The 17,609-nt window shown below is 59.7% G+C and overlaps 1 protein-coding gene across 3 annotated transcripts; it reads right to left on the reverse strand.

Annotated features, from left to right (window-relative positions):
• Positions 1–628: 628 nt before the first annotated feature.
• On the reverse strand, positions 629–10,074 carry PKP3 (plakophilin 3). 3 transcript variants are annotated; one of them, XM_047877707.1, is made up of 14 exons: positions 9,994–10,074; positions 8,245–8,440; positions 6,036–6,115; positions 5,271–5,896; positions 5,054–5,177; positions 4,435–4,639; positions 3,921–4,095; positions 3,365–3,482; positions 3,123–3,293; positions 2,861–3,046; positions 1,746–1,899; positions 1,344–1,536; positions 1,179–1,266; positions 629–968 (listed from the first exon to the last, which is right to left on the reverse strand). In XM_047877707.1, exons 1-14 carry the CDS (start codon positions 10,072–10,074, stop codon positions 933–935), a joined length of 2,433 nt encoding a protein of 810 aa, XP_047733663.1. In that variant the 3' UTR covers positions 629–932. The 3 variants fall into 3 exon arrangements, with proteins under 3 accessions (XP_047733663.1, XP_047733662.1, XP_047733661.1); XM_047877706.1 differs by lacking the exon at positions 9,994–10,074 and having other exon boundaries at positions 8,245–8,646; XM_047877705.1 differs by lacking the exon at positions 9,994–10,074 and having other exon boundaries at positions 3,921–4,639; positions 8,245–8,649.
• Positions 10,075–17,609: the final 7,535 nt, after the last annotated feature.

Raw genomic sequence — 17,609 nt, forward strand, 5'->3', positions numbered from 1 at the left:
CTGAGCCAGCTCAGACACATCTCTTAACGGTAGCCTCCTTGGGTCTCTCTGCTTGGGGGCGTGACAGTCCCCAGCCCCGCTCTGATCCACACAGGTCCTGGAGGAGGGGCAGGCCCCTTAGAGTCTGCAGGTTCTGAGCTTTGCAGAAGAAGCCTTTTGTTGTAAAAATGTGAGTGGGAGGGAGCTTCACCACCAAATGTCCTGGTTTGGTGAGATGGGTTCCCAGGGCTCAGTCAGACGGTGCGAGTCCCTGGTCAGGACACCCCCAGGCCCGGCGAGGCAGGGCAGAGACAAGTGTTGGGTGTGGACGGCCCAGCAGGGCAGCACCTCAGCCAGGGGAGGTCACAGCTCTCCCAGGAGTGGCCACCCCTCTGCACACACGGTCCCCAACACTGCTGCGTTTGTGCCTCGGTTGGCCCCTGGGCTGCCTCTGCTGTCTGCCCTGGTCCCTCCAGTTCTCTCCCCACTGGATACTCTTGTCCTGGTCCTGGCCATTCTGACCTGGAGAAGCATCTGAGTGACTCGGGGTGAGTATCATTAGGGGCAGGTGCGGCTATGCTCAGGGACGCTGCTGAGTCCCTGGCCTGGACCCCCAGGTCGAGCCAGCCGAAGAAACTTGCAGGGCTGTGTCCATAGCTATCTTTATTCCCAGGACTGGCAGTTCACCACCTCTGCCCAATGACCCGGTCACCACCCCACACACCGAGCAGCCTCAAGCCCTGCCCTACCCCTGCCCTATAGAAGCCAAATCCCTAAAACAGCGCCCCCATGCCCTCCCTGGTGCCTGGGCCCCTGCAAAGTGGCACACGGGGCTCCCGTGAGAGGCCCCGGGCCATCAGCCTTCTCCGCCAGGCTGGCCAGCGAGCAGCGCAGAGCTGAGCCTATCCCTTGGAGGCTAGGCGACGTTGCATCCTCCTCCAGGAAGGCCTCACCTATGGGCCCAGGAAGTCCTCCTTTCGATAGCCTTTCTGCAGTGGAGAGGGGGGCCCGGAGTCAGGGTTCCTGCCCGCGGGCCCTGTGGTCCCCATGCCCCACTCCTCCCTGGGCCTCTGGTCTCCTTTCTCGTGTTCCCCACTTCCCGAGTCTCCTGTTCCACGTGAGTTGCCAGGTCTGTTCCCTGCCACCCGATGTCCCGCCCCCGGGTCCGGCCCTGCCTGCCCTGGGTCGCCAGAACGTACCGCCCGGAAGTCTCGGTGGAGCTTGCTGTATTGCCACAGGTTGGCCAGGAGGCTGGAGGCTGCTCGGGAGGACTTCTCGCTGTCGGGGCTGGGGTGGGGCGGGAAGGGCGGGCGTCAGCAGGAGGACAGGCTGGGCCGCGAGAGAGGGTGCCGGAGGGGCCTCACCTGTCCCGCTTCTTCTTGATGAAGACCAGCTTTCGGAGCCCGTCAAAGTAGAGCAGGTCTCGGGCAGCGATGGGACTGGCCACCACCAGGTTGTTGAGCACGGCTATGATGTTGACCAGCACGTCGGCGGGGGGACACTTCTCGCCCACGCTGCCCGGCAGCTTCTCGATCAGGTGACTCACCACCTTGGTGGCTGCCGGGAGGCCGGGAGGGGGGGAGGTCAGGAAGGCAGCCTCCGCTCCTGGCCGCCTGCCCACCCCCGGTTCCGCACCCCCCCATCTATCCGCTCAGCTCTAGCTCGCCAGGGGCTCGCCCAAACGGGCAGCAGGAAAGAAACCCCAGGTGTGAGCCCAGCTAGGCAGGGTGAGGGCAGAGCCCGGGCTGCGGGGTGGCCTGACTCACACATCTCGTCCTTGTTTCTGGCATTCCGAGACAGGTTTCGGATGAGGCCAGTCAGCGAGCGGAGCTGGTGGTGGTCAGCGGTCCGAACCCGGTCCAGCAGCGGGTTCAGGACGCGCTCCTGCTCCAGGGCCAGGCGGCTCAGCACGCCCGCCCACTGCGGGCAGGAGAGGAGCTGGTGAGCGCCGCGGGTTGGGGCTCTTCTCTGTCCCCGTCCCTCTCCCTCCCCAGAACCCTGAGGCAGGACTGGACCCCACCGTCTCTCACCTGCTCTGTTCTTTTTATTTAAAAAAATTTTTTTTCCAACGTTTATTTATTTTTGGGACAGAGAGAGACAGAGCATGAACGGGGGAGGGGCAGAGAGAGAGGGAGACACAGAATCGGAAACAGGCTCCAGGCTCTGAGCCATCAGCCCAGAGCCTGACGCGGGGCTCGAACTCGCAGACCGCCAGATCGTGACCTGGCTGAAGTCGGACGCTTAACCGACTGCGCCACCCAGGCGCCCCTCACCTGCTCTGTTCTTTCTGCTTCTGCCCTCACAGCCCAGCCAGGAGCCTCATCACGTGTGACTTGGGTCAGCCCCTTCTCAGCTCACGCCTCTCCCTAAACCCTCAGGGATCCTGTGGGCCTGTCCCGTCTGGGACACTGGCCTCACACTCCTGGCTGCCCCTCCTGTCCCCTGCCTCTCGCACCCTGGCTGGACGTCCTGTCCCCCTGTGTCCCCTGCCTCTCGCACCCCTGGCGGCGTGTCCTGCCCCCTCCGGTGTCCCCTGCCTCTCGCACCCCTGGCAGCGTCCTGTCCCCTTCGGTGTCCCCTGCCTCTTGCACCCCTGGCGGCGTGTCCTGCCCCTCCGGTGTCCCCTGCCTCTCGCACCCCTGGCAGCGTCCTGTCCCCTCCGGTGTCCCCTGCCTCTCGCACCCCTGGCGGCGCGTCCTGTCCCCTCCGGTGTCCCCTGCGTCTCACACCCCTGGCGGCGCGTCCTGTCCCCTCCGTCTTGGGTTTTGGCTCATCCACCTGGCTGTGTTCATCCCGCTCCAACAGACTAAACTGGAAAGCTCCTGCACCCTCCTCATTCACCCTTCGTGTCCCCAGTGCAAGGCCACACGTGGGTCCTCACCCTGCGGTCGCCCGCGGTGATGTTCTGCAGTGCTCCCGCGGCTGCCTCGGTCGTGTGTGGGTTGAGTTCACAGCGCTGCAGCAGCCGGTTGTACAGCCCCACGATCTGGGGGCTCCACAGCCACTCAAGACCCTTGGGGTCCTTAGACACCTCGGCGAAGGTCAGTGCATCAGCCGTGAGGGGCAGCTGGGTGGGAGGTGTGGAGGGTCAGCTGGGTTCGGGCCGGGGGGGCCTGCTCCCAGCTGCCCAGGCCCGCGCCCACCTCTCGAAGCCGCCGGCTCTGAGGCGTGAAGCAGCCCACCACCTCGCCGGGTGGCGCCCCGGCCGTGTCCCTGCGGCCCCGGCCCTCGAGCCGCTGCAGGGCGGAGGGCGGCATCTCATCATACAGGCGGTAGGACAGGTTCCTCAGCACGCACACGGCGTTCTCCACACTCTGCAGAGGGCGGACCGTGGTCAGCGTGGGCCAGAACCCCCCAGGACCTTTCGGCAGTGGCCGCCCCTCACCTTGTCCTCACACTTGCCCACGTCCAGGGCGTGGTTGATGTAGGTGACCAGGGCGTCCACCAGCCCGTGGCACTCACGCATCTTCTGGCGAGTGGCCTGGGAAGCTGAGCTGAGGTTCCTGCGGACGGAGGCAGACCGGGGACCCCCCCCCCCAGTGGGAACCGGTCCCAAGGGCCGAGCCCTTGAGCCCCAGTCACCTCCTTGCCCTGAGCTGGGCCCCGCCCCCTGGCACCTGCAGCCCCTCTGCATGCCCATCCTCCCCCACCCCCCGCCAAGTGTCCAGAGTGGAGGGGAGCCTGCGGACCCCAGGGCCCGCTGCCCCCTGACATATCATCGCTCTGCCTGGGACCAGCTGCCTGTCTCACTTCTGTGCCAGCACCCGTACCTTGCGCGGCCGACCTGCTTCTACCTGCCGCCCTGGCCAGCCCCACCCTGCCATTCAGACCTGGGACTCAAGTGCCCCTTCTCCAGGCCTCCCCTGCCCCCTTCCGGGCACCCAGTTCTTTCCCCACGGCCACCGTCTTAGCCTCTCTCTCTGCCCCCCGCCCCGGCGCACCTGAGGAAGCCCGTGGCATTATAGAAGATTTCAGCCTCAGAGGCATTCTGCTGGATGAGGGGTGGTCCTCCGGCCCCCGAGAGGGGGCTCAGCACCAGGTCTGTGAGCTGTTCCAGTGTGTCCCTGGCCAGGCGATCCTTCAGATGGTCGCTGGAGGACAGGTTCCACAGGATCCCTGGGGCAGGCGGGGCCGTGGCCGTGGTCAGCAGTCGCCCGCTAGTCCCCGCCAGGCCCTCCAGGGAGGGTGGGGACGAGGCTCCCAACCTCTCCCAGGGCCCCTCCTGGCGTTTGGAGCCTCGCTCGAGAGCCCCATGGAGAGAGCCTGCACACAACCTACAGGTCACGGGGCTGTGACACAGCTGAGAGACCGTGCTTGGGGACACGGGGCCCGGGGGCTGGAGGCTAGCTGCAGACCTATGGCACAAGAACAGTCGGGACCGATGGAAGGGGCGGGGACAGAGGGACAGAGGACGGGGGGAGGGAAGGAGAGGGCTGGCGTGGGCTGGCAGGGCACCTGTGACGTTCTTGCGCAGCTCGTCGTCATGCTCACGCAGCGTGCGCAGCAGCTCGAAGATGCCGTTCTCCTCCACCAGGGCCAGCTTGTTGTCCGCGTTGTCGTAGATGAGGTTGCGCATGGCGCCCGTGGCGTGGCGTTGCACCTCCTGGGTGGCGTGGTTGAAGAGCTTCACCAGCCTGGGCACGGCCTGAAGGCTGCGGGCCTGCACGCACAGGCACGCGGGTGTGAGCAACGTGCACACAGGCGTGTGCAGACGGGTGCGAGTACGGGAGGGCGTGTGCTGGTGACGGAGACGTGCAGGTGTACGCAGGCGTGTCAGGCGTGTGCAGGGGTGCGCAGGTGTCTTTAGATGTGTGCAGATGCGTGTAGGTGTGCGCAGGTTGCGCAGAGGCACGCAGCTGTACTTGTACGTATGCACATCACTCCCTCCTGCCCCTCGTCTGCCGGGGAGGCTCTGGGCCAAAGGGGGGTCTGCCTGCCCACTCAGCGTGGGGACCGTTGAGGGGTGGTTAGGGACCGGAGATTAATGACAAGTGGGAGGATCACCGAGGGTGGTAGGCAGGGGTGTTCACGGACCAGTGGGCCGCAAGTGGCACCAGCGGGGGCGGTCGGTCACCTGCTTCTTGGCTGCCGCATCGCTATAGCACTTGTGCTGGATGTAGGCTGCTCCCAGCACCTGCAGGTTGGGGTCTGAGGCCATGAGGTACTTGACTGCTGAGGGCAGGTCGATGTCGTCAAATCTGTAGGGACGGGGGCCAGGAGGGGTCAGGCTGACCCTGGGGCCGGGCCAGGGCCGTGGCAGAAGTCCCCTCCCCAAGCCAGGCCCAGCTCACCCACTGCTGAGCCTCTGCAGAGTGCGGTGGCCACCGTAGCTGTCCAGTCCACGCACATCCGGCAGGTGGCTGGAGTCGGCCAGGCTCAGGCTGAGGCTGCGCACGGATGGTGCTCGGGCCACAGGCTCCAGGACACCCCCTGGGGCCACCCCGGCCACGCCACGGCTGCGGTGGCCGCTCTGGAATCGCTGCAGGGTCCGCATGGCCGGCGCACGGATGGTCCGGCTGGGCGGCCCCTCAGCGGCTCCCGGCCAGTCCAAGCCCCCTGACCGGCCGGAGCTGGCCTGGCGCTCGTAGCCAAAGGCCCTGTAGGCGGAGGCAGCTGGGGGCTCCAGCTGCTCGGATACCACGCTGTAGCGGTCATCCAGGCCCCCGGCCCCTAGCCTCAGCGAGCGCAGGGACAACGTGTCGTAGTCCACCCGGCTCCCCGCCCCCCCACGCTCGTGGAAGGACAGGGGCCGGGTAGGCATGGGTGCGGCAGGCTGGGCTCCCCCGTACCCCGCGACCCCAAAGGCGCTGCCCCCGTTGTGGGCAGAGCTCAGCCTCCGACTGGAGCTCAGATCCACAGCTGAGCGGGAGGACCAGGAGGCCGGGCTGTAGGCTGGCTTGGCAACGGGCCGGAAGGTCTGCGGGGCAGGGAGGAGAGCGGTGAGTGGGTGCTGGGGGCTCACCCGGCACCAGCCCCTCTCCCTGACCCGGCAGCTCCCAGCTTCCCCCAGAGCCTCCCCCACGAGCCTCTCCTGAGGCCGGAGAGAGTGTACTCACAGAGACGTTGTCCCCACCGAGGCTCTGGGAGCGCGAGCTGAAGCCAGACTGCAGGGTGTGGTAGTGACCGCGGGATGTGCCTGCCGACAGGGACAATGGTGGCCTGGCTGGGCCAGATGCCTCATGGGTCTCCTCCGCTTGTGGGTCCACCCTGGTCGGACCTCTCCCACAGCCCCCTGCCCCTCCAGCTGTGCTGGGGGATGGGCATGCTCACCACCCCCCCCCCCCCCATCTCCCACCCCCGACCCCCTGGCTGCCTGGGAAGTGTGCCGGCACTCCATCAACTCTCTAGTCCCTGCCAGGACACACACCTGACCCCCTCCTCCAGGAAGCCACACTGACCTCTGTGAGCCCGTCCTTTGCTGTGGTCACACGGGAGTGATGCCACACTCGCCAAGGACACACAGTTCCCTGTCCCACCTGGAAAAGCCACGCCCGCCCCATCCAGCCACACAGAAACTGAGGCTGCTGGCGCCAGCCCGACTCTGTGGTGAGTGGACAGACAGGGGGGGTGGGTAAAGGGTGGAGAGATGGCAGAGGAGGAGGGAGGGAGGGCTGGTCGGACCGTTGGAAGGAGGGGTGGATGGACAGATGGATGGCTGGTTTGATAGACAACAGGTGCATGAGCTGGAAACACTGAGGACGGTTGGGTGAAGGTCAGACCAAGGCAGAGCAGGGGGATGGACTGGGGTGAGGTGGCTCCGGCGTCTCTGGACAGGGAGGAGGTGCCCGGAGGGGATCAGCCTCTGCCAGGGTCCCTGCTAGGGCCATATCTTGCGGGAGAGGGGTCACACGTCCCCAGAGAGCCTAGGCAGGGTGAGTGGCTGAAAGGACTCATGATGTGAGTGAAGGGAGGGGGCCTCAGCCCCTCCCCCGGCCTCTTCCAACTAGGTCTGGGGGGCTCCCCTCCCAGTACATTCCCCAGACCCGCCCTGGTTAATGAGGCTTCTGGGCAGGGGCTATTAACCCTTTGACGCTAGTGAGGCTCAGCCTGGGGGGACACACCCCCAGCCTGGGGACCTTACTCCCACCCCCAAATTATAATCCTCCCCCTAATTGGCAGGGTAGCCAGGGTGGTAATTAACCCTTCCCTGCTCCCTCCTCCACCCCATGACCCCTGGGCACCCAACTACTTAGCCACCAGCAAGGCTGAGGCCCAGGGAGGAGAGGACCCAGGAATCCAGGCTGCTCTGGCAGGCCCCTATGCTGGCTGACCCTCTCCCCCCCCTGTCTGGCCAGCATCTGGAGACCTGTCCTGGGAAAGGGCCCTCTAAAGGTCACATGAACCACTGTGGAACTGTTGTCTTGGCTCCTGACATCCTGGGAAGTTCACCTTACTATCTAACCTTGATCCCTGTTGCTGCAGTCTGGCCAGGGAGGAAATGGCATTTCTAGAACAACTGCTCTGAACTCACTGTGTCTGTGGGATCCTTTAACAGGCATGCGCCCACATGCGCACACATACATCCACACACACATGCATGCACACTCACGCATTTGCTCTCGAACTCACACACACCCTGGTAGAGCCGGGGTTCCGACACAGGGCGGTCTGCCCGCACCGAGGGGGCACTCCCCCACCTGAGGTTCTCGGGAATGATATCTGGGTCACTCCTGCGGGCCCCCACCCCCACCCCGCCGCAATTCCACAGGGAGACCCCGGTCCAGACAGGCAGGTGGCTCTGGTCCAGGCTTCCCAGACCCGCCCCCTCACGTTTCTGTCTGCTTATTCCCTTGGGGCCTGGAGGGTGGTGGGGAGGGACGCTGGAGTCTGGGTGTCTGTGTCTCAGGGTGTTTGTGTCTTAGCGGGACTGACGTGTATGGCTGCGCGCCCGAGGCCGCGTGCGAGCCTGTGTTACGTGGGACCGGACGTGTGCGCGGTCCCGTTTTGCCGACAGAGGCTGGCCCGGGTGGCCTGCCACGTGCCGATCGTGCCACGTGCCGACGGCGGCGCTCGCTCGGGGCGGAAGGGGCGGCGGGGCCCGAGCTCGGGGGTCCCCGCCGGCTGGTGGGAGGCCGCACCCATGCCTTCTCCCACACCTGGCGGGCGGGGCGGGTGACTCAGTGCGAGGCCTCGGTGCGTCAGGGCGCCGAACCCCATGCGGGCCCTACCCCGGCCTCTGGCCCTCGTACCGCCACACCCACCGAGGCCACCTCTGCCCGCTGCCGTTCCCGCTGCCCGGCACCCACCCTGCAGGCGCCCGCTTACCTCTGGCCACCTCGGTGGCGCCCTCGGGCTCCGCCGCCCCGTTGTGCCGAGCCTGCCGGCCCAGCTGCAGGAGGCGGGCGCAGACCTGCTCCTGGACGCGGGCCGCCCGCAGCCGCTCAGCGTCGGGCCCCTCTGCGCCCCGGCGGTCCAGCTGCAGGTCGGAGGGCAGCGCCAGGGAGCACACGCCGGCCTCGGGCTGCAGGGCCGACAGCAGGAAGTTACCGTCCTGCATGGCGGCAGGCGCGCGGGGCTGGGTGTGCGCCCGGCCTGGGCCGCCGCCGCCGCCGCCGCCGCCGCCGCCGGGGCCTCCTCGGCCTGAGCAGTCTTCACCGTCCCGTCCCCGAAGTCCCCTCCCCACTGGCCTCGCCCAGAGCCAGCCTGGAGACAGACGCCTGCCCAGCCCTGAGCTTGGCTGGGGGCGGGGACACCTGGGCCAGGTGAGAGGGAGGGGCCACCACCAGCTTAAGGTGGAATTTGGGCGGAAGAACAGGCCCCACGTCCCGGCCTGGCCTCCCCGTTCCTTCCGCCTGTTCCGGGACGGGGTGGCAGGGTCCGGGCCCATCTGGGTTCCCCGGCCACAGTGGGGCCTTTGGGGTAGGGGCGGGATAATCAGGCCCCACTGTCCTGAGTGTCAGGGAAGGGCCAGGTTAGGTCACTGGGGAAGCTACGGCCAGCCACCTCCAGGAGTCTGAAGGGAGGGATCTTCCCTCCCTGGGTGACTGGGGGCCCTGAGCCAGGCAGGGGTCAGCATCCTGGGTCACTCTTAGGAATCAGGGGTCGATGCTAAGGGTGAGGACTGAGGACAAAGGGCTTGGGGTGGGGGGGCTTTGGGGTAGAAGAGGGCCCCATGGGCCTCGATCTTTGGTGCCCAGGAGACCCCAGAAGCATACAGATAGACTGGCCCACACCCTAGTCTTGTGACCCTCTGGATCTCTGTCCTGTAGACCCCAGAAGTTGCCCCCATCTCCCCAACTTCTGCAGAGGCCTCCAAAGGGCTGGCTTGGCCCTCTCTCTCACCCCTCCCTGGCTTCTGCCCCCCAGGCTGTGAGGTAGAAGGCCATTCCCTACATGTGAGTCAGGGCTCAGCTCGACAGAGCTCTGATGGGGCAGGGTAGGCAGGACTGCCACAAGGCATTGACTCAGAGGCTGTGTCAGGGGAGGAAGAACCCAGGAGTCCGGCAGAACAGTGATTAGGAGGGGTCGGCATCAGGGGTGGGGAGGGGGGCCCGGGCCTATCAGGGCTTGCCCCCAGAAAGTCTCCCTGGGGTGCTCCCATCCAGCTGGACCAGCATGCTGCAAGGCCTCCTGGATAGGCCTGGAGTGAATCTAGGATAGGCCCCTGGTGGATGGAGCAGGGGCAAGGGGTGAGCTGGGCAGGGCTGGAGGGGTGGGGGGGTTGAGTGGCTTCAGGTACCTCCTGGGGCCCCCTTGAGGAGTCACTGTGGGGCCCACCCTAACAGCCTCCTCTCTCCCGCGGGAGTCCCTTACCCTGGCCCCTGAAGACAACTGCCTTAATCTGCAATCAGTCTTTTCAGGGGATGTGGCCCCCGGTGGGGATGGTGGATGGGGGCCTGGGGGTGAGGAGGGAGGTCAGGGTCAGAAGGCAGGCCTAGGAGTGAGGTCAGTGTTGGAGAGGAAGGGGCAGGGTGGGGACAGGCTCAAAGGGGAGGGGAGGGTCCTCGGAAAGGTCAAGGTGAAGCCTGGGGTGGGACTGCTGGGCCGAGGTGGGCGCTTGGGTGGGAGACCTACCGTGCTGGGGGTCTGGATCCTGCAGGCTCCATGGCTCAACCCGGAGGCCACTGCTACAGGCAGAGGGGTCCTGGACTCCATCCCAGACCCAGCGCGTCCGTCTGGGGCGGCCTCTCACTGCAGGACGGGACTGTGGGGGCACCAGGAGGGCGGGGTGGGAACGCCCGCACGCCTAGCTCATCAGACCGGTTGCTTCCCTGGGAGACGTGTTTTGTGTGGAAAAATCCTGGGAGACAAGTTTGTGCGGCGCTGAGCTCACCTGAAGGCACACGCCTGGCACGGGCCTCGGGCCCGCCCTCCATCTGGGGTCTACCTGGGCCCAGCTGGGGCCCTGCCTGGGGAACCAGCCTCCTCGAGGCTGCAGGTAGGGGTTCAAAGGGCTTGTGGGGTAGCCCCAGGGGTAAGCCGGGTCAGCCGGGGCTGCAGAGGAGTGGAGGGGGCTTTGCTGGGGTGGCACGGCTGGCTCCCACTGCCCCAAAGCTGTGCTGAGCATCCCTGAGGACATGTGGACCCCTCCCCCACCATGGACCTCTTACCTCTGTGACCCAGCGTTCCTAGGAAGTCTGGGATTCTGGGCGCTGTAACCACCGCAGGGCCAGGAGGCTGGCCGTGGCCCAGACCTGTCACCAGCACTCTGAAGCCCAGGCTGGGAGCCACATCTGGCCTCTGCGACCAGCCTTCTGCTCTGTCCTCCTCAGAGTTCCCCTTTCCCTGTAGTGCAACGAGGATTCAAGCCTAGGCTTGATGGTAGGCTTCCTGGAAGGGTGGGTTTGTGGCAAATGGAAGATCCATCTAGGGAGCTTAGAAAACGGATAGGGCCGTTTGTGGGCCAGGGCCTGGGAACCCGCGTCTAACCCTCCAGATGGCTATGGTGCCTCATCAGTGTTGAGAACCTGAGGCCTGGGGCCTCCACGGGGGAGTAAGTTAGGCTCTCACTTGGGAGGTGGGCAGCTCCTGGGGGGAGCCTGGACTCTGCTCTGGGGAGTTCCAAGGAAAGGCCGTGGCAGCTTGAGTGGGGTGACTTAGCATTTATACTCCTCCATTGCACTGGGCATAGAGGATGTGCCAGGTGGTCGACTGGAGGTGGGGACCCCCAGGCGGCTGTTAGAAAAACCTCTGGAAGAGGAGCGGGGGACAAAAATCAGGGGGCAAGGGATGGCGAGGCCTCCAGGGCTCAGTGCCAGAGTGGAGGGAGGGGGTGGAAGGAGGACCCCCTAGTGCTGGCTTCAGTGACCTGGAACTGGAGGAGGGGCCCAGAGGGCACCCCAGCCCTACCCCACCATCGGGAGCGGGGTGTGGAGTGGTGGTTATTAGGGAGCAGAAGATGGGGAAAGTTTGCGGCAAAAGAATGTCGACAACAAATGTGGGCGCTGGCGCACAGAGCGGTTAAGCGGATTGCCTGGGACCACACAGCCCGCAAGGGTGGGGGTGGATCGGCGAACCTGCCGGGAGCTGGCGGCTGGAGGGGAGGGCGCAGCAGCTCACTGGCGGCAGGAGGGCCAAGGCTCGCATCTTGTTTCCTTCCCGCTCCAGCCCCCCGGGCGCAGCCTCCCGGGCTTCCCGTCTGTGAGCCTGTGCCCACGCTCGCAAAGCTTCCAACGTTCCACGGGCTGGGATCCCGCCAAATGCAGCCTGCGCCCGCTTCGTCCACAGAGCCCACCTGGGTTAGCGCGATGGCCACCAACCCCCTGGCCCTGTGGGCAGGCTGGCCTCTGCGTCCAATTCCCGGGGACCCTGGTTGGGAGGTTTGGGACCTGGCATCCTCTGTGCCCCCACCTCTTGCCTTGCGCCTTTGGTGTGGAAGGTAGGTGAAGGATACGGGCGCCAGGTGGCCCAGGGAGCGGGGTGGCACTTTGCGTCTCCACACCCATCCACCCAGCTGTTCCCCCGCCTCTGTCCGTCTGTCCGTCCGTCCCTTGTGTGTTGGTCAGATGTGTCCTGAACTCTTCTAGGCACCTGGGGCTGTTCTGGGGAAGGCAGGTGTGACCCAGATGTGTGCAGCTTTCCCCGGGAGCTCTCCTGCCCCGCAGGAGAAACCGGCGCTGACCTGCCCTGCCCCGCCCCGCCCCGACCCGGGCCGTGTTCTCCGGGATCTTCACCTCTGAAGCCCGCTGACCTCCTGTGCCTGTGCATTGGCTAAATTTCTGGCATCAGTTGGTTCAAACTTTTGGTCCTGGCATGTATTTATTTCAGAAAAGTTTTCTCCTGCTACATCACTCACATACTTTTCTTCTCTTGTCTCCTCAGAAATCGCTTTTAGCTCTGTTCTTTTCCATTTCATTTTGTGCACTTTTCTGGGACTTGTCTTCTGTGTCCCTGGTTTTTATCATTGATTTTTAAAGAAGACTGAATTTTTTAGAGCAGTTTTAGGTTCCCAGCAAAATTAAAAGGAAGGTACGGAGATTTCCCCGCCCCCCCCCATGCATAGACTCCCCCCTTTCCCAGCATGCCCCCCCAGAGTGATACATTCGTTACAATTCACAAGCCTACATGGACACATCATTACCACCAAAGTCCACAGTCCACACTGGTGGTGTATACTCTGTGGGCTTGGACAAATACGTAATGACATGTGCCCATCACTGTGTCAGCCAGAGTGGTCTCACTGCCCTAAAACCCTCGGCCTGCTCATCCCTTCCCCCACCCTTCCAACCCCTGATAACCACTGGCCTTTTCAGCTGTGTAAGAAACTGGCAAGTGTCTTCCAGGGTGGCCACACCAGTGTGCATTCCCACCAGCGATGACAGAGCTCCTGGTGCCCAATGTCCTCATCAGCGTTTGCTGTCAGTGTTCCAGATTTGGGCCATTCTAACAGGTGTGTACAAGGATCTCGTCGTTTTACTTTTCATTTCCTGATGACGCACGACACACAGCGGCCATTCGTGTGCTCACTTGCCATCCATGTATCTTCTTTGGTGAAGTGCCTGTTAAGGTCTCTGGACCACTTTCTACTGTTTATTTAAAAATGTTTTGTTTTGGGGGCACCTGGGTGGCTCAGTCAGTCAAGCGTCTGGTTTCGGCCCAGGTCATGATCTCACCGTTCGCGGGTTCAAGCCCCGAATCGGGCTCTGTGCTGACGGCTCGGAGCCTGGAGCCTGCTTCAGATTCCGTGTCTCCCTCTCTCCTTGCCCCTCCCACACTCACGCTCTGTCTCTCTCTGCCTCAAAAATAATTAAACAAACAACAAAAAGACATTTTAAAAATGTTTTGTTGTTTATCTTTTTTTTTTTTTTAATTTTTTTTCAACGTTTTTTATTTTATTTTTGGGACAGAGACAGAGCATGAACGGGGGAGGGGCAGAGAGAGAGGGAGACACAGAATCGGAAACAGGCTCCAGGCTCCGAGCCGTCAGCCCAGAGCCCGACGCGGGGCTCGAACTCACGGACCGCGAGATCGTGACCTGGCTGAAGTCGGACGCTTAACCGACTGCGCCACCCAGGCGCCCCTGTTTTGTTGTTTATTTTGTTATTATTGAGTCTGAAGAGTTCTTTCCGTATTTTGGGTAACAGTCCTTTATCAGATGTGTCTTTTGCAAATATTTTCTCCCTGGCTGTGACTTGTCTTCTCATTCTCCTGATACTGTCTTTCACGCAAGTTCGTGAAGTCCTGCTTACCAATTACTACTCTCATGGACCATGCCTTTCGTGTCATGTCTAAAAAGTCATCATCATGCCCCAGGTCATCCAGGTTTTCTCCTGTGTTGTCTTCTAAGGGTTTTATAGATTCGTGTGTTACATTAAGGCCTAGGATCCATTTCAAGTTAACCTTTGTGAAGGTTTAAGGTCTGTGTCTGTTGCACGTGGACGTCCAGCTGGCCCAGCAATGTCGTTGAAGAAACGGTCTTTGTTCCTTTGTCAAGGACCGTGTTTATGTGGGTCTGTTTCTGAGCTCTCCGTTCTGTTCCATTCACCTATTTGTCTACTTTCCATCAACATCACAGTCTCGATCACTAGCTTTTCAGTCAGGTGGCATCCACCGAAGTTTGTTCTCCTTCAGTGTTGTGTTGGCCATTCTGGGCCATTTGCCTCTTCGTATAAACTTTAGAATCAATTGTTGATATCCACAGAATAACCTGCTATGATTTTAAGTGGGATTGCATTGAATCTACAGATCAAGTTGGGAAAGAACAGGCATCATGGTAGTATTGAGTCTTCCTATTCATGAACGCGGATATTTCTCCATTTATTTGATTTTTCTTTGATTTTGTTCATTACAGTTTTGTAGTTTTCCTCATATAGATCTTGTGCATATTTTGTTAGGTTTATACTGAAGTAACTAATTTTTTTGGTATTAATGTGAATGGTATTGTGTTTTAAATTTCAAATTCCAGGGGCGCCTGGGTGGCTCAGTCGGTTAAGCGGCCGACTTCGGCTCAGGTCATGATCTCGCGGTCCGTGAGTTCGAGCCCTGCGTCGGGCTCTGTGCTGACAGCCCGGAGCCTGGAGCCTGTTTCAGATTCTGTGTCTCCCTCTCTCTGACCCTCCCCCATTCATGCTCTATCTCTCTGTCTCAAAAATAAATAAACGTTAAAAAAATTTTTTTTTAAAATTTCAAATTCCAATTGTTGCTGGTGTATAGGAAAACAATTGACTTTTGTGTATTAACCTTATTATATCCTGCAACATTGCTACAATTGCTTATTAATTCCAGGAGGGTTTTTTCTTTTTGTTTTTTTTTTCTTTTTTTTTTGCTGATTCTTTTAGATTTTCTACATAGATGATCATCAGCAAACAAAGCCATTCATGTACGTAACCCTTTTATTTCCCTTATGTATACTTTTTATTTCTTTTTCTTGTCTTATTGCATTAGCTAGTACAGTTGACCCTTGAACAACATGGGTTTGTGCTGTGCGGGTCCACTTATTGGTGGATTTTAAAAAAAATAAATACAGTACTGTGCTGTATTTTCTCTTCTTTATGATTCTCTTAATAACATTTTTTTCTAGCTTATTTCAAGAATACAATATATAATACACATATTTAAAATACATGTGTCAATTGGCTGTTATCGGTAAGGCTGCCCGTCAACAGTAGGCTGTAAGTAGTTAAATTTTGGGGGCGTCAAAAGTTATGCACAGATGTTTGACTGTGCAGGGATTTTGCCCCTAACCTGGAAGTCAGCTGTACTTCCAATGCTGTTGAAACGGAGTGGTGAGAGGCATTTACTGCTAATTAAAAAAAAAAAAAAGTCCTCAAGTGTCACCTCTGAGCCCTTGTACCCCCAGTGGCATCCTTGGTAGCTTTACAGCCTTCAGATCTTTTCTGGGATGTCACCTTCTCAGACTTGCTTTTTCTGACCACTGTTTACAACTGCAGTCTCACTCAAACTTACTATTCCCTTTCCTGGCTTAATTTTTTCTACAACAGTTGCCACCATCTAATATGCTAGACGTTTTCTTATTCTGTCTCTCATCCGCCAAGTTCTACAAGGACAGACTCTTGTCTCTTTTGTTCACCTTTCCTCAGCACCTAACACAGTGGGTGTTCAATGAACAGTTGTTAAAATGGATTAATAAACTATGGTTTATGTATAGTCCAGATTATATGTGATTTTGAGATTTTCTTCTGCTTCTGGAAGTAACCTTTTCTTTTTTTTTTTTTTTTTTGGTGTGAGGCTTCATCTGCCTGTTGCTTGCATGCCTCCTGCCCTTCAGAGAATGTATTCCTTTTTTTTTTTTAATTTTTTTTTCAACGTTTATTTATTTTTGGGACAGAGAGAGACAGAGCATGAACGGGGGAGGGGCAGAGAGAGAGGGAGACACAGAATCGGAAACAGGCTCCAGGCTCCGAGCCATCAGCCCAGAGCCCGACGCGGGGCTCGAACTCACGGACCGCGAGATCGTGACCTGGCTGAAGTCGGACGTTTAACCGACTGCGCCACCCAGGCGCCCCAAGTATTCCTTTTTTTAATGTTTATTTATTTTTGAAAGAGAGAGACAAGGTGTGAACCAGGGAGGGGCAGAGAGAGAGAGGGAGACACAGAATCCTAAACGGGCTCCAGGCTCTGAACCCTCAGCACAGAGCCTGACACAGGGCTCGAACTCCTGAACTGCAAGATCATGACCTGAGCTGAAGTGGGATTAACTGAGCCGCCCAGGCGCCCTGAGAATGTATTTCTAAATCCAGCACTCGTTTTTTTCTTGTTACGAAGTATCTGTGAGTGGAGAAAATTCCCACTCACTAGATACTTGAACTAGATACTTGGGGAGAAGTGGGCAGTGTGAGCTAAAGGCATCTGGTAGCTTCTGAGCAGGTATGTGGCAGCGTGGTGGTGTCCTCTGCCCTGTAGGCACTTGTGCTCCGTGGACCCGCAGGACTTGTGAGGCCCACGTTATTACGTGGGACTTGGTGTCTACACACATCTGCTGGCTACTCTGGTCAGCAGTGGCAGTGGTCAATGTCCCTTCCAGCAGGGTCATTTCTAGAGTCTTCTCAGGGCCAGATGGTGGTATCCATCTGGTTCTTCTTTCATCGGAATCTTTCCTGCTGCCCCACGTTCATGGTGAGGTATGACCTAAGGAGACAACTTGGGTCAATCTCACAAGGGTTATTTGGGCTGCTGGGTGCATGTACTGCCTTCCCACTGAATGTCAGTGAGGAGGTACAGAGAATTATGGCCCCAAAGAATCCAAGCCCTAACCCTGGAACCTGTGGCTGTCAACTGACGTGGCAAAAAGAACTTTGCAGATGTGATTACGTAAAGAATGTTAATGGAGATGGGGAGATTATCCGGGAATAATGGAGGGGAGCAGTGTAACCACACATGTCCTTACAAGAGGGAGGCAGGAGGGCCAGAGAGATGTGATGATGGAAGCAGAGGTGACAGACACAGGAAGGGAGGGCTCTGAAGATGCTAAGCTGCTGGCTTTGACATAAGCAGCAGCCCTGAGCCAAGGAACTCAAGTGGCCTCTAAAAGTGGGGACAGGACAAGGCAGATGCATTTCTAAAGCCTCCAGGGGCGCCTGGGTGGCTCAGTCGGTTAAGCGGCCGACGTCGGCTCAGGTCATGATCTCGCGGTCCATGAGTTCGAGCCCCGCGTCGGGCTCTGTGCTGACAGCCCGGAGCCTGGAGCCTGTTTCAGATTCTGTGTCTCCCTCTCTCTGACCCTCCCCTGTTCATGCTCTGTCTCTCTGTCTCAAAAATAAATAAATGTTAAAAATTTTTAAAGCCTCCAGATCGGGCCACAGAAACCTTGTTTTTGGGCTTCTGACCTACGGAACATGGAGGTCATACATTCTGTGTTTCTGGAAATCTGTCAGGGCAGCCACAAGGACTTCATATAGGCAGCTGCTTAGTACCAGGCAGAGCACTGGGACCCATCTTCAGACAGCTGAGACCCCCAGGGAGGGGCTGGGCCTTGACAGCATCATCCAGCCTCTGGGTCAGCACTCTCCTGGTGTGCTCCCGACCCTGAACTTCCACTGACACGAACAGAAGTAAAATAATCACGCCCCCACCCCCACTGTGGCGTAAACCAGCTTGAGTTGGGTTTTCTGCTCCTGGCAGCTCAGCCCTGAGTGCCACTCCCAACGTGGCCACAGAACGGGTGCCGAGTTCACCTTGACCTTCTAGGAAGACCGGGTAGGGCTAACATCCAAGTTCTGTTTTCAAAAGGA

Source organism: Prionailurus viverrinus, chromosome D1 (genome assembly GCF_022837055.1).
Source record: "Prionailurus viverrinus isolate Anna chromosome D1, UM_Priviv_1.0, whole genome shotgun sequence".
NCBI classification, from domain to species: domain Eukaryota; kingdom Metazoa; phylum Chordata; class Mammalia; order Carnivora; family Felidae; genus Prionailurus; species Prionailurus viverrinus.

Excerpts from the sequence above, each read along its gene's own strand:
- PKP3 (XM_047877705.1), bottom strand. The coding sequence starts at position 8,476 with ATGCAGGACGGTAACTTCCTGCTGTCGGCCCTGCAGCCCGAGGCCGGC. Across the intron at positions 3,294-3,364 it reads TGGGCAAGTGTGAGGACAAG|AGTGTGGAGAACGCCGTGTG; the intron begins GTGAGGGGCGGC and ends CGCCCTCTGCAG. Across the intron at positions 1,900-2,860 it reads TCACCGCGGGCGACCGCAGG|TGGGCGGGCGTGCTGAGCCG; the intron begins GTGAGGACCCAC and ends TCCTGCCCGCAG.